Source organism: Canis aureus, chromosome 16, assembly GCF_053574225.1.
Source record: "Canis aureus isolate CA01 chromosome 16, VMU_Caureus_v.1.0, whole genome shotgun sequence".
NCBI lineage: Eukaryota > Metazoa > Chordata > Mammalia > Carnivora > Canidae > Canis > Canis aureus.
In genome coordinates this window covers 15,331,818-15,345,258 of record NC_135626.1, presented here as the reverse complement: position 1 = coordinate 15,345,258, position 13,441 = coordinate 15,331,818, and the positions used below count along the sequence as shown (strand labels likewise).

General features: G+C 44.1%; 1 protein-coding gene and 1 long non-coding RNA gene across 3 annotated transcripts in view; one reads left to right on the top strand and one right to left on the bottom strand.

The window, feature by feature from the left end:
- Positions 1-5,311, bottom strand: part of PRPF8 (pre-mRNA processing factor 8) — a 29,319-nt gene extending 24,008 nt beyond the window's left edge. For both annotated transcript variants that reach the window (XM_077851773.1, XM_077851774.1), the window contains exons 1-10: positions 5,162-5,311; positions 4,864-4,974; positions 4,059-4,227; positions 2,779-2,943; positions 2,467-2,685; positions 2,139-2,351; positions 1,887-2,012; positions 1,693-1,798; positions 271-461; positions 21-140 (exon numbers count right to left, since the gene is read on the bottom strand). In XM_077851773.1, coding sequence (XP_077707899.1) covers positions 21-140; positions 271-461; positions 1,693-1,798; positions 1,887-2,012; positions 2,139-2,351; positions 2,467-2,685; positions 2,779-2,943; positions 4,059-4,227; positions 4,864-4,963 — 1,409 coding nt within the window. In that variant the 5' untranslated portion in view covers positions 4,964-4,974; positions 5,162-5,311. The remainder of the gene's footprint in view (positions 1-20; positions 141-270; positions 462-1,692; positions 1,799-1,886; positions 2,013-2,138; positions 2,352-2,466; positions 2,686-2,778; positions 2,944-4,058; positions 4,228-4,863; positions 4,975-5,161) is intronic.
- A 37-nt stretch (positions 5,312-5,348) lies between these two features.
- Positions 5,349-12,396, top strand: LOC144285944 (uncharacterized). Its single transcript, XR_013354078.1, has 3 exons — positions 5,349-5,499; positions 6,511-6,671; positions 12,124-12,396. It is a non-coding gene; the product is annotated as an uncharacterized LOC144285944 (long non-coding RNA).
- The last annotated feature ends 1,045 nt before the right edge of the window (positions 12,397-13,441 follow it).

The window sequence follows — 13,441 nt, the reverse complement described above, 5'->3', positions numbered from 1 at the left end:
ATGACCCTCAGGCACCTTACCTCTTCTTTTGGGCTTTAGGGGGCCGGTGCTTCAGGGCATTCAGCACATAGTACTTAAGAAGTTTCTGGTAGGAGACCCTCACTTTCACAGGTTGCCCAGCAGGACAATGCTCCCGATACCTGAGAAAATTAGCCAACCAGAGCTAGCCCATTTCTCCTTCTAATCCCTCTGGTAAAGACTGAATGTCAACCCAGTTGGAATTCTTTTCTCCTATACATCTACTATCATCTCCCCAGGTATTAGTCTTACCAGTTCTTGACAAGGGGGATGTCCAGGGCCCGGCGGGTACGACCAGAGCGTAGGTTGAAGGGCCTTGGGGCCCAGAGCAGGGCAATGCCATTGGCTGTATTGTCTGTGTAAAGGGGTGTGTCCTTCAGGAAGGGCTCCACAAACTCTGGGAGTTCAAACTCCTCGTCATCATCAGGTAATGGTTCCTGGCTCTGAAAGAACAACCCCCAAGGGTTCAGCTCCCACTGAACTGAACAGATAACTGGGATGAGAGGGAAATTATCTGGGGCTGAGCACAGTGGTGCCATCTACCATGGAAACTGGGCTGCCAGACAAGAGAAGCCCTAAAGGGCCAGGGCAAAAAGGGCCAAGGGAGTAGAGAACAAGCTAGGGCCAAGCAGAAAGCAAGCATCACACCCTAACGGGCTCACCACCAAAGGCCTCCCAAAGGAGCCCCAATATGTTAAGTAAACACAAAAACTAAGCTAGAGTAGGGAGGTCTGTTAAGAACACTATAGAACATGGGTAAACATCAAAAACATTATTTCAAACCAATCAGAGGGATGTGTCTGCTTTTGGCTCTGGGCGTGATCCCAGAGTGCTGGGATCGAGTCCTATTATCAGGTTCCCGTGGGGAGCCTGCCTAGATCTCTGCCCATGTCTCTGCCTTTCTGTCTCTCATGAATAAATAAATAAACTCTTAAAAAAAAAAAAAAGGCCAAAAAAAATAAAAATAAAAATAAAATTAAAAAAAAAAAAAGGCCAATCACAAAAGACCACATACTGAAAGATCCCATTTATATGAAACCTCCAGAAGAGGCAAATCTACAGAAAGACTAGGAGTTGACTAGGGGAGGGAAACAGCGACTGCTAATGGTATGGGAATTTCTGGGATGATGAAAAGGTTGGAAAACTGTCTGTGGATATAGCTAAACTACTCTGTGAATAAACTAAATACCACTGAATTATAAACTTTAAATGGGTGAGTTGTACGGTATGTGAACTAATAAATATGTCTAATAAAAGGATTGGAAAAAATTCATAATGCAAACAGCCCTGAACATACTATATGGAAAGTCCCAATCACAAAAACCCAGATTATACAAATAACTTAGTTTAAACCAAGCACTTTACTGACATATCAAAGCTCAAAGGGAACACTAAATAGGTAGCTCAATTTTTATTTAGTAACACTTCAGCTACAGTCAGCAAATTTCTCTTCAAAGAACTAAGATCTTGGTAGCCCGGGTGACTCAGTGGTTTAGCGCCGCCTTCAGCCCAGGGCCTGAACCTGGAGACCTGGGATGGAGTCCCATATCAGGCTCCCTGCATGAAGCCTGCTTCTCCCTCTGCCTGTGTTTCTGCCTCTCTCTCTCTCTCTCTCTCTCTCTCTCATGAATAAATAAAATCTTAAAAAAAAAGAAAAAAGAACTAAGGTCTTACCTTGACAGAGTGCCTGTGAGAAATTGGGTTGATCAAAGGATCAAAGTAGAAAGCTGGGAGATCAGGATCCTCAGTTTTGATGAACACAACATTAGGAGTGTGGTACCTAAAATAAAGGAAGAGTAATAAACTCAGGTTCTCCTGCCCTGGCCCAATATCCTCTCCCCCCTCTCCCCCTTTGCTCTAGCTCTCACCAGGTAAGGTGGACATGGTGTGGAAGGTTGTTGTACAGATAGGGAAAAGCAATCTTGTATTCAGTGCGGATAGGCTGCCGGATGATGATCTTGTTAATATCGTTGAATTCATTCCAGTCTTCATCCCTAGGGTACATTATCAAGGATGAGCAGACTAGTTGGGGAGTTTGGAAACTACAATGGCATCTCAAGGATCAAGATTAGATTTTACTCAATCCGAGGTGCCTATAATCCCTAGTATCTCCAACTTACTGGAGGTTGATGTCTCGAACAAGAGGTTCAAATTTGGGGCCTCCAGGAATGGCCATATTGAGTGCCTTGGACGTGAAGAAGGCTTTCAGATCAAAGAGATAGAAGTAGTTATCATCTACCAAGTCTGTCAGGAGCTGATTGGCCAAGCGGTATAGAGTGGACATCATGGGCAGTGTGAACTGCCAGCGCTGGTAAGTGGAACCATTCACGTACCTAGGGAAAAAAGACAGGCCTATGTCAGGTAGCCAAGCCATTCTGTCTATTGCTCACCCAGGACTCCTGGCCTTCCAAAACTTTCACAGGAGTGATAACTCCAACCATCACTCACTTCCGACTATCCCTCAATGGCTGGTGGTCATAAAACCAGTCCAACACAGGAGCATCCTCTTCAGGGTCCAGCTCTAGCTGAATGGCCTCCAGTGGTTCAACATCCAAGATATTGTCAGCATAGTCCAAAGGTGGCTCCTCATCATCAAAAGGGGGGAAACGCATCCTCTTGAAATGCCTTCTGTCTCTTTTTTCTCGACGCATCATAATCCACATTGACCTAAAAGCCAGCAATTTCACACTATGGTTTCTACCCGCTGCCCCCAACCAGCCCCCCCACCATCAACAACAACCATATTCTAGCCCTTCTCACCCCCACTGGGAGATGTAGACAGGCTCAATGACCCAGGGAATCTCATTGACAAAAGAAATGGCTCCAGTGATGTGGTACAGCACAGGTACATCCCGAATCTGCTCCCAAGGCATAGGCATGTTCTCCAGCAGTTTGAGGACTGCATGGGGCATGTATTTCAGGGCACTGCAACATTAGGGAGAGAGAAGATTATAAATGACAAAGCTGTTGTTACCTGTGCCATGCAGAGAAGCCACATGGTGTCATAGTACCACATTCCACAGAAAAGTCTGCCTTACAGTCCAAACTTAGCATACAGGAATCCTGTCTCTCCCTCTGCAATTGTGCCAGTCTTCCTCTTAAACTGCACAGTTCCAATATTGGGTTTCTGTCCCTCTGTATCAACAACTGTCCCTCTAAAGACAGCTTTTGAGCTATTACACATTCTATACTATCTTCCTATAAGTAATAATGAAATATTCATCATAAAATACTCATCATTATACCCATCTTTCCCACATCTGTCAGGCCACTAGACTGTAAGATCCAGAAAGGCCATTACTGCCTATTCATTGCTATATCCCTAGCACCTACCACAGCTTTCAAAATAATATTTTTTATAAACAAACATCTATGGCTCCTTTTTTAAAGATTTATTTGAGATAGAACATGAGAGACAGCACAAGCAGGCCCCCCGCTGAGCCGGAAGCCCAATGTGGGGTTCCATCCCAGGACCCCGGAATCATGACCTGAGCCGAAGGCAGACGCCCAACTGAGCCACTCAGGTGTCCCTTTGTTTTTCTTCTTAACGACAATATTACAACAGTTTATTAAGTGGCTAACGTTTTCCTGTCCAAATGGAAAAGAGATTTACTAAGGCACTTATACATGTATTCACTCAGCTTGGGGCCACAGAAAAGAGCATAGAAGCCTCACGAATTAAATATCTTGAACCTCAGGACTAGTCACTGCTAAGTTAAAGGCAACAAGAATGTAGTGTCCTATTATGGGTTTCAACCCATTCAAAGACGGGCATCTTATAGCTCCAACAGGACAAATTAATGTCAGGTCAAGAAAAAAACTCAGGGCGATCAAGAGAATAACTAAAGATCTGAAAGTTATCACAGAATCCTAGTTCTTTTTTTTCTTCTCTCTCTTTTTTTATAACCACCGAGATGGGCTGTCATAGAGGATTCCTGTCCCAAAATGACAGAGCAGCTATCCAGGACTGCAACCTATGGGACAAGGATAAGGAAGAGGGACCAAAGTTGGGAATGAAAGAATTCCAAGAGATTCCTTACCCCAAGTAAACCCTTTTGTCATGGCGAAACTTCCTGTTGGTCATGTCTCCATGGTCTCGAATGATCTTCCTAACGTGTTCTGGGGGCATGTCTTCTTTCTGAGCATCCACAAATCCAAACTTTCGCTTTTCTGCATAGCGCTTGGCCTGTAATTGCTGCCATTTTCGGGCTACAAAGACACCTCAGTTTATTTATTTATTTTTTATTTATTTATTTTTATTTTTTATTTATGATAGTCACAGAGAGAGAGAGAGAGAAAGAGGCAGAGACATAAGCAGAGGGACAAGCAGGCTCCATGCACCGGGAGGCAGACGTGGGATTCGATCCCGGGTCTCCAGGATCGTGCCCTGGGCCAAAGGCAGGCGCCAAACCGCTGCGCCCACCCAGGGATCCCGACACCTCAGTTTAAATAACTGCACACTCTTAGTTGAATCAGTCCCATGTCTTGCCACAGGGTAAGCCCCTGTCAGGATATAGGAGTTAGGGGTGGGCGTAGAACAGGAGCACTCTTTGCCAAGTCTCTTATCTCACTGTGCTTTATTTTCCTTTATCACATTTATGATTGTCTGACTTTTTTTTTTTTTTTTACAGATTCTTAAGTTTTGTTTTGTTTTTTTTTTCACTGCCTGCAAATAACAGACACCTCTGCACACTTAATTAGATGACAAAAGGAGCCAAAGGTGAGTTGACACCTAATGCTCGGACACTTGCCAAAACGAGTTAAGGAGGCAAACCCGCTGCGCGCACGCGCACAGCCGCCCTAAGCCGCCGGGCCCACAGGCGCCCTCCCGCACGCGTTCTTCACCTTTCTCTTGCAGCTTCTCCTCCGACATGTAGTCCGGCAATGGGGCTAGAGGGCCGGGCACCGGGTTACCCGGCCCTCGGTAAGGAAATACTCCAGCCATTCCCGGAGAGTCTGGGGGACAGAGAAAGAAAAAATGTAACGAGAAGCGGCGCTCGAGCCCAGCAGGAACGCGCCGACACCGCGGTCTGCAGTCTCGCTGTGCTCAGAGTACGTCCAGTCCGGCCCATCCCGACGTCCCGGCCGTCCAGCCCGACCCCACACGCCTCCCGCGGCCCAGCCCTTGAAGCCCACCACGCACCCCCACAGGCCCTCACACAGACGGCCGCTTTCTTCGCAGCGCAATGGCGGCACTCCTACGTCTGTCGCGCGTTCCCAACGCCGGGAAGTACGCAACTCTTGCTCAGCAGTTGACCCAATAGGCGCCCGTGTGCTCAGACGGATTAGAGAGCTCACCAATTAGAATACGTGTACAAGCGCCGACGGGGCCAGAGGGGGCGGGTCCATAGGCGGAAAGCTTAGAACGCAAGAGGGTGGAGTCCGGTAGGCGCTAGCCCCGCCTCCCGCTTTTTTCAGGCTGCCTTAGAGACCTGGAGTAAAGGGACCTCGCCTTCCAGTCAGCAACTGATGTCCTATCAGGCAAAGACCCTATTTTTGAAAAACAAATTTGTTAAAATCTGCACATTACACTGTGTCTGCGTTCACAAATGTAGACTTAAGGTCTGCGAGCTCCGAGTCCATCAGTCCTTTTCTTCGTTCATACATTCATTCATCAAGCCATCATTTACTGAGTGTTCAGTATGCATTAGGGATTGGAATTGCAGCAGGGGAAAAAGCCAAGCTCCTGGAGCTCATGGAGAGGCGGGGAGGTCAAGTAACCCAAAATCTAGGCAGCCCGGGTGGCTCAGCTGTTTAGCGCTGCCTTTCAGCCCAGGGCGTGATCCTGGAGACCCGGGTTCGAGTCCCTCGTCAGACTCCCTGCATGGAGCCTGCTTCTCCCTCTGCCTGTGTCTCTGCCTCTCTCTGTCTCTGTCTTTCATGATTAAATAAATAAAATCTTAAAAAAAAAAAGTAACCCAAAATCTTACAATGCAATGTGATGAGAATTTGGGGTAGGGCATTTTTTTTTATAATATTTTATTTTTATTTATTTATGATAGTCACAGAGAGAGAGAGAGAGAGAGAGAGAGAGGCAGAGACACAGGCAGAGGGAGAAGCAGGCTCCATGCACCGGGAGCCCGACGTGGGATTCGATCCCGGGTCTCCAGGATCGCGCCCTGGGCCAAAGGCAGGCGCCAAACCACTGCGCCACCCAGGGATCCCGGGGTAGGGCATTTACCCCTGGCTGTGAAGTCAAAGGGTTAGAATATGAACCTAGGGCAACTCGGATGGCTCAGCGGTTTAGCGCCGCCTTCGGCCCAGGGTGTGATCCTGGAGACCCGGAATCGAGTCCCACATCAGGATCCCTGAATGGAGCCTGCTTTCTCCCTCTGCCTGTGTCTCTGCCTCTGTGTGCGTGTGTCTCATGAATAAATAAATAAAATCTTTTTTAAAAAATAGAAAATGAACTTAGAAAAATAAAGAAGCCGTAGGGAACAGAATTGCTCGGTGTCCTTACCTCTCCCTCTCCATTCCTCTTCTCTCTGGCAGTGATTACATTATGGAGTATATAGTGGACACCTTATAAATGCTTCTCGTTTCTTTGAGGCTCTGCCTATGTCTTGCTGCCTGAATTGCGCTGATATCCTGCCATCCTTGTTCCACTTTCTATGTCTTATTCCATCCCAACAACTTTAAATCTTAGTCAACAGGTAAGTTTGTTTGAATTCACACAGTTTATTGTGGAGGATGCAGAGGAATTATAACCCACACACCCTCTCAATCTAGTTGAGAATTTAGGACTCAAAAGTGAAATAATTAGGGATCCCTGGGTGGCGCAGCGGTTTGGCGCCTGCCTTTGGCCCAGGGTGTGATCCTGGAGACCTGGGATCGAATCCCACGTCAGGCTCCCGGCATGGAGCCTGCTTCTCCCTCTGCCTGTGTCTCTGCCTCTCTCTCTCTCTCTCTGTGACTATCATAAATAAATAAAAATTAAAAAAAAAAGTGAAATAATTAGAGAAAAATGCAAAGGGGAGTTCAGGCAAGGGCTGGCTGGTGTGGAGGTTCACACAGGTCACAGAAAGGAGAGGAGCATTAGTAAAGATTTGATGGAAATGGGTGGATGTGAAGGATTTATCCCATCAGGGATAAAGAAAGTGGAAGGAAAAAGGAATCCCAGGTGGTGGGAACTGCTAGAGTTGGGAGTTTAGAAAGAAGAACCAATATGGCATGCTCTGAAAACAGCCAATCAGCCTGGCAGCAGTAGAAATTCCACCATCATCATTATTATGTTCGTCATTGTCATGAAGTTCTTCAATTTGTATAAGGTTCACTTCTGTGAACTTGTGCTAGGTATTGTTCTAAACCCTGGTAATAGGGGATCCCTGGGTGGTGCAGTGGTTTGGCGCCTGCCTTTGGCCCAGGACGCGATCTGGAGACCTGGGATCGAATCCCACGTCGGGCTCCTGGTGCATGGAGCCTGCTTCTCCCTCTGCCTGTGTCTCTGCCTCTCTCTCTCTCTCTCTCTCTCTGTGACTATCATAAATTAAAAAAATATTTAAATAAACAAAAATAGGGGGATCCCTGGGTGGCGCAGCGGTTTGGCGCCTGCCTTTGGCCCAGGGCGCGATCCTGGAGACCTGGGATCGAGTCCCACATCGGGCTCCCGGTGCATGGAGCCTGCTTCTCCCTCTGCCTATGTCTCTGCCTCTCTCTCTCTCTCTCACTGTGTGCTTATCATAAATAAAATTAAATTTAAAAAAAAGTTTAAAAAAAATAAACAAAAATATAAATATTCTGTAAAAAAAATAAAAAATAAACCCTGGTAATATCCTAGCATAGTCTATAGTTTTGTTAAAAGCACCAATATCAGGATGCCTGGGTGGCTCAGTGGTTGAGTGTCTGCCTTTGGCTCAGGGTGCAATCCCAGAGTCCTGGGATTGAGTCCCATATTGGGCTTCCTGCATGGAGCCTGCTTCTCCCTCTGCCTGTGTCTCTGCCTCTCTCTGTGTGTGTATCTCATGAATAAATGTTTAAGTAATCTCTACAGTCAGTGTGGAGCTCAAATTCACAACCCCAAAATCAAGAGTCCTGCTCTCCACTGACTGAGTCAGCCAAGTGCGCCTGTACTTTTTCTAGACAGCATTATTGAGATATAATTTGCATTTTATAAAGTTCACCAGTTTAAGCTATACAATCCAATGATTTTTATCATATTTATAGAGTCATGCAATTATCATTACTATTTAGTTCCAGAACATTCTCATCATCACAAAAAGAAACCTTGTACCCATTAGTATTCACTGCCCATTTCCTCCTATTCCTCAGCCCTAGGCAACCACTAATCTACTTTCTGACTCTATAGTTTTGCCTGATCTAGATATTTCTTATAATTAGTATCATAGAATAGTGATATTTTGTGACTGGCTTCTTTTACTTAGTGTGCTTTTAAGGTTCATCCTCAAAATACACACACATACACATCCATATGCATATATGTATATACACATATATACATATATATATAATGTTCTTTGGAGAGATGTCTATTCAGATCCTTTGCCTATATTAAAATTGGATTATCTTTTTATTATTGAGTTCTGGAAGTTCTATATCCTAGATACAAGTCCCTGTCATTTACCTGATATGCAAAATTTTTCTTTCATTCTTAGGGTTATCTTTTCATTTTCTTGATGGTGTTCTTTGAAGAACAAAAGGTTTTTATTTTGGATAAAAAGCTCCATCTACCAAATCTATCGCTTATGATTTTGGTGACAAATCCTAGAAATTATTTTCTAATCTCCACTCACAAAAATATACTCCTATATTTCGTTTTGTTTTTTTAAGATTGATTTATTTATTCATGAGAGACACAGAGAGGGAAGCAGAGACATAAAGAGAGGGAGAAGCAGGTTCTCTGTGGGGAGCCCAACTCAGGACTTGATCCTAGGACCCCGGGATCACACCCTGAGTGGAAGGCAGACTCTCAACTGCTGAGCTACCCAGGCATGCACCTATGTTTTCTTCTAAGAGTTTTATAGTTTAAGCTCTTGCATGTTCTATGATTCACATTCAGTTAGTTTTTGTGTGTGGTGTGAGACAGGGGTCTAAATGCATTCTTTTGCATCTATTGTTTTAGCACCATTTATTAAAAAGACTACTTTTCCCCTTTGAATTGTTTTGGCCCTTTTGTCAAAAATCTGTTGACCAAAAAAAAAAAAAAAAATCAGTTGACCATTTGTTTCTTGACACTTTTTATTCCACTGACATATATCTTTTTTTTTTTTTAAGATTTATTTATTTATTCATGACAGAGAGAGAGAGAGAGAGAGGCAGAGACACAGGCAGAGGGAGAAGCAGGCTCTGCGCAGGGAGCACGACGGGACTCAATCCTGGGGCCCCAGGATCACACCCTGGGCCAAAGGTGGCGCCAAACCTCTGGGCCACCGGGGCTGCCCTCTATCTTTTATCCTTATGCTCTCTGTGCCGTTTTTGCAATTTTCATATGAGTCTAAAATTATTTCAAAATAAAAAATTAATAAATCAATAAGCTAATTTAATCCTCAAAACAACCATACAGATAGTTAATATCCCTATTTTACTGATAAGAGGGCCAAGCTCAGAATGATTGAGTCATCTGCCTTGGGTCACATGGTTAATTACATAAAATATGTGTCAGGTTCTAACAACTTTATATACATTAGTTCATTTAATGGTCACAATAATCCAACAAAGTAGTTGCTGTTATTAGCCCTATTTATAGATGAAGAAACGGAAGGTCAAAGAAGCCCCTTGCTCAAGACCTTTACCCCACAGAGTGAATAATAGAGACTTCATCTCACCATAAGGTACTGGATCTAGAATTTATGCAGTTTTTGTTTGTTTGTTTGTTTGTTTGTTTAGCAAACTCTGCCCCCCCATATGGGGCTTGAACTCATGACCCTGAGATTAATAGTTATATATTCTACCAACTGAGCCAGCTAGGTGTCCCTGGAGCTTATGTTCTTTTTTTTTTTTTTTAAGTTTTACATTTTTTTTCAAAGATTTATTTATTTATTTATTTATTTATTTATTTATTTATTTATTTATTCATGATAGACATAGAGAGAGAGAGAGAGAGGCAGAGACACAGGCAGAGGGAGAAGCAGGCCCCATGCCGGGAGCCTGACGCGAGATTCGATCCCAGGACTCCAGGATCACGCCCTGGGCCAAAGGCAGGCGCTAAACCACTGAGCCACCCAGGGATCCCCTGGAGCTATGTTCTTAACCATACTGCTATATCATCTCTTGTGGTCATGATAAGAAGCATAATGTTGGATGGGAAGATTTGGCCTAAGCTGTAGTTAGTCTTGAATTCCAGAGCTTTGGCAGCATTTTGACTTTTTTTGCCAGCGATTTGATCTATTTGCCAATGTTTTCCAAGCTTTTTCTTTTAAAGCTGGAAAACATTTTTGTAAATGGAAAAACTTACAAGTGAAGAAACTTTCAGACTTAGAGTTAAGAACTTCTCTTAAGGTCTCTTAACTGGTCAAATATAGTCCGAGTTAGTCTGATGAAGTTCAGTTGAGTAGCAAAGTGACAAAGCCAAGAACAGATCTGAACAGAACATATTACCTGCTGTTATTATGGACCATTCATTACAGCCAAACCAGTCTCCTCATTGTTTATAGAGTTTAAAACTGGACTTGGAGAGGTGCCTGGGTGGCTCAGTTGGTTGGGCATCTGCCTTTGGCTCAGGTCATGATCTCAGGCTCATGGGATTGAGTCTTGCTCAGCAGGGATTCTGCTTTTCCCTCTTCCTTTATCCACCCCCCTCAACAAGTGTTCTCTCAAATAAAATCTTAAGAAAAACCTGAACTTGGAGGTGACTGTGAGCCATATAAATGAAGAAGTCCTCTGGCTAGAAGTATGTAAGTGTTGAGTCTAGGAGCTCAGGCTAAATATTCAATCAACAGACCAAAGCTGACACTAAAGCCATAAAAAGAATGACAGAGGGGTGCCTGGGTGACTCAGTTGGTTAAGTGTCTGCCTTAGGCTCAGGTCATGATCACAGGATCCTGGGATGGAGCCCTGATAGAGCTTGTTGCTCAGCAGGGAGTCTGTTTCTCCCTCTCTCTGCCTGTTGCTCCCTCTGCTTGTGCTCTACCCCACCTCTCCATCAAATAATAAATAAAATCTTAAAAAAAAAAAAAAAAAAGAATGACAGACAGATGAGGAAGTCTGGAGACACAGTCTGGAACAGGAGGATACCATAAAAAGCCAGGAAAGTAATAGCTGGAAAGGTTGGGAGAGGCCCACAGGAAGGAAGAGCTTTAAGAAAAGGAAGCTCTCTACTGTGTTAGATGATCCAAGAAGTAGAGGAAGACTGAGAGAGGACACAATCTTGACAAGAAAGAATTCTCTGACCGAGGAGAGTAGCTTCAGAAAAATAGTGGGACAGTAAGTTTCCTGGTTGCCAAAGAGGTTCATTAAACAACGGAGGCAATGGGAATCAACCATTCATTTGAAAATTTAGGCAGAACAGAAAAACAAGAATTTGGACTATAGCAAGAAGGTTAAGAGAAATTGAGATAAGGAGGAAGGTAGATTAGAATAATAGAACCGGGGATGTCTGGGTGGCTCATGGTTGAGCATCTACCTTTGGCTCAGGGTGTGATCCCCGAGTCCTGGGATTGAGTTCCACATTGGGCTCCCTGCATGGAGCCTGCTTCACCCTCTGCCTGTGTCTCTGCCTCTCTGTCTGTGTGTGTCTTTCATGAATGAATAAATAAAATCTTAAAGAAAAAAAAAAGATTCATAGAACTGGCAGAGGGGTGCCTGGGTCACTTAATCAGGTGAGCATCGGTTTCAGCTCAGGTCATGATTTCTGGGTCATGGCAGGATACAGAAGACAGACCATCAGACCAAGGCTATGCCTGCTGGGAGCTTGTATTCTAGAGGGGATATTAAATAGCTAGTTATACAGTTAATGTATTTAGTTTCAGTTTTTACAAAGTTATATTGTCTCATAGAATTTGTTACAAAGAACAGCTGCCTATGTTCCCTCTGCTCATTTTTTCCCTCCCCAAAGAAAACCACTTTCATCAATTTTAGCTAATCTTTTTGGTGTTTATTTTTATATCTCTAAATAAGTGTGTAATGCTTTTTTTTTTTTTTTTTTAATAGGCTCCACGACCAACATGGGGCTCAAACTCAGGATCCTGAGAGTGTCACATGCTGTGCTGAATGAGCCCGACAGGTTCTCCTGTATCACTATTTTGGATCTTTTGCTTTTAGAGGTTATTTGAAAATGGAGGTCCAACTCTCTCCCTAACCTGCCATATATATGTATATCTTTTCCACTACCCCATTCTCCCAATCTGGTTATATAACAATTTTGTCAAGATTAATAAGCAATGTTAATGTAATTGTGCATGCAGTAAAAACAGCTAGCCCTTATACTCTGTGTTAGGTGTTTTTCTAAGCACATTACATATGTTAATTAATTTAATTCTCATGATAATCCTATCATTGTCATTCCATTGTGCAGATGAGGATACTGGGGCACAGAAAAATCAGGTAACTTGCCCAAGTCCACGTAGCTAATAAATGGCAGGTCTGGGATTGAAATCCAAGCAATCTGGCTCTAGCAGCCACAACCCAAGGTTCCCTCCCCAGCTCCTGTGGGAGCAGTACTGGACTGAGTACCCAGCCTCTGAGATAGATACTCCTTTATTTCCTGACTCCTCAGGAACAGAGGACTGTGCCAAGCCTGACCTCTTGGATAGACATTTCCCTCTTGCTAAGGATCCAGGGTGTAGAGGAGAATCTACACTTCCCTTGAATCTTCCCCCTAAGTTATCACCTCTCCTGTCCCCTGTTTAGTGCATCCACCTCCAGCTACCATTTGTGTTATCTATAATGAGTAATTTATATGAGGGTTTTTTGTTTATTTTTTTAAGATTTTATTTATTTCGGGCAGCCTGGGTGGCTCAGCAGTTTAGCGCCACCTTCAGCCCAAGGTGTGATCCTGGAGACCCAGGATCAAGTCCCACCTCAGGCTCCCTGCATGGAGCCTGCTTCTCCCTCTGCCTGTCTCTCTCTCTCTCTCTCTCTCTCTGTCTCTAGTAAATAAATAAAATCGTTAAAAAAAAAAAGATTGTATTTATTTATTCAAGAGAGACACAGAGAGGCAGAGAGAGAAGCAGGCTCCATGCAGAGAGCCAGATGCGGGACTCGATCTGGAGATTCCAGGATCACACCCTGACCCAAAGGCAGTTGTCCAACCGCTAAGCCACCAAGGTGTCCCTGTATGAGGTTTTTTTTTGTTTGTTTGTTTTTTTTTTTTTTTTTTTTTTTTTTTTTTTTTTTTTATGATAGTCACACACACAGAGAGAGAGAGAGAGGCAGAGACATAGGCAGAGGGAGAAGCAGACTCCATGCACCGGGAGCCTGACGTGGGATTCGATCCCGGGTCTCCAGGATCGCGCCCTGGGCCAAAGGC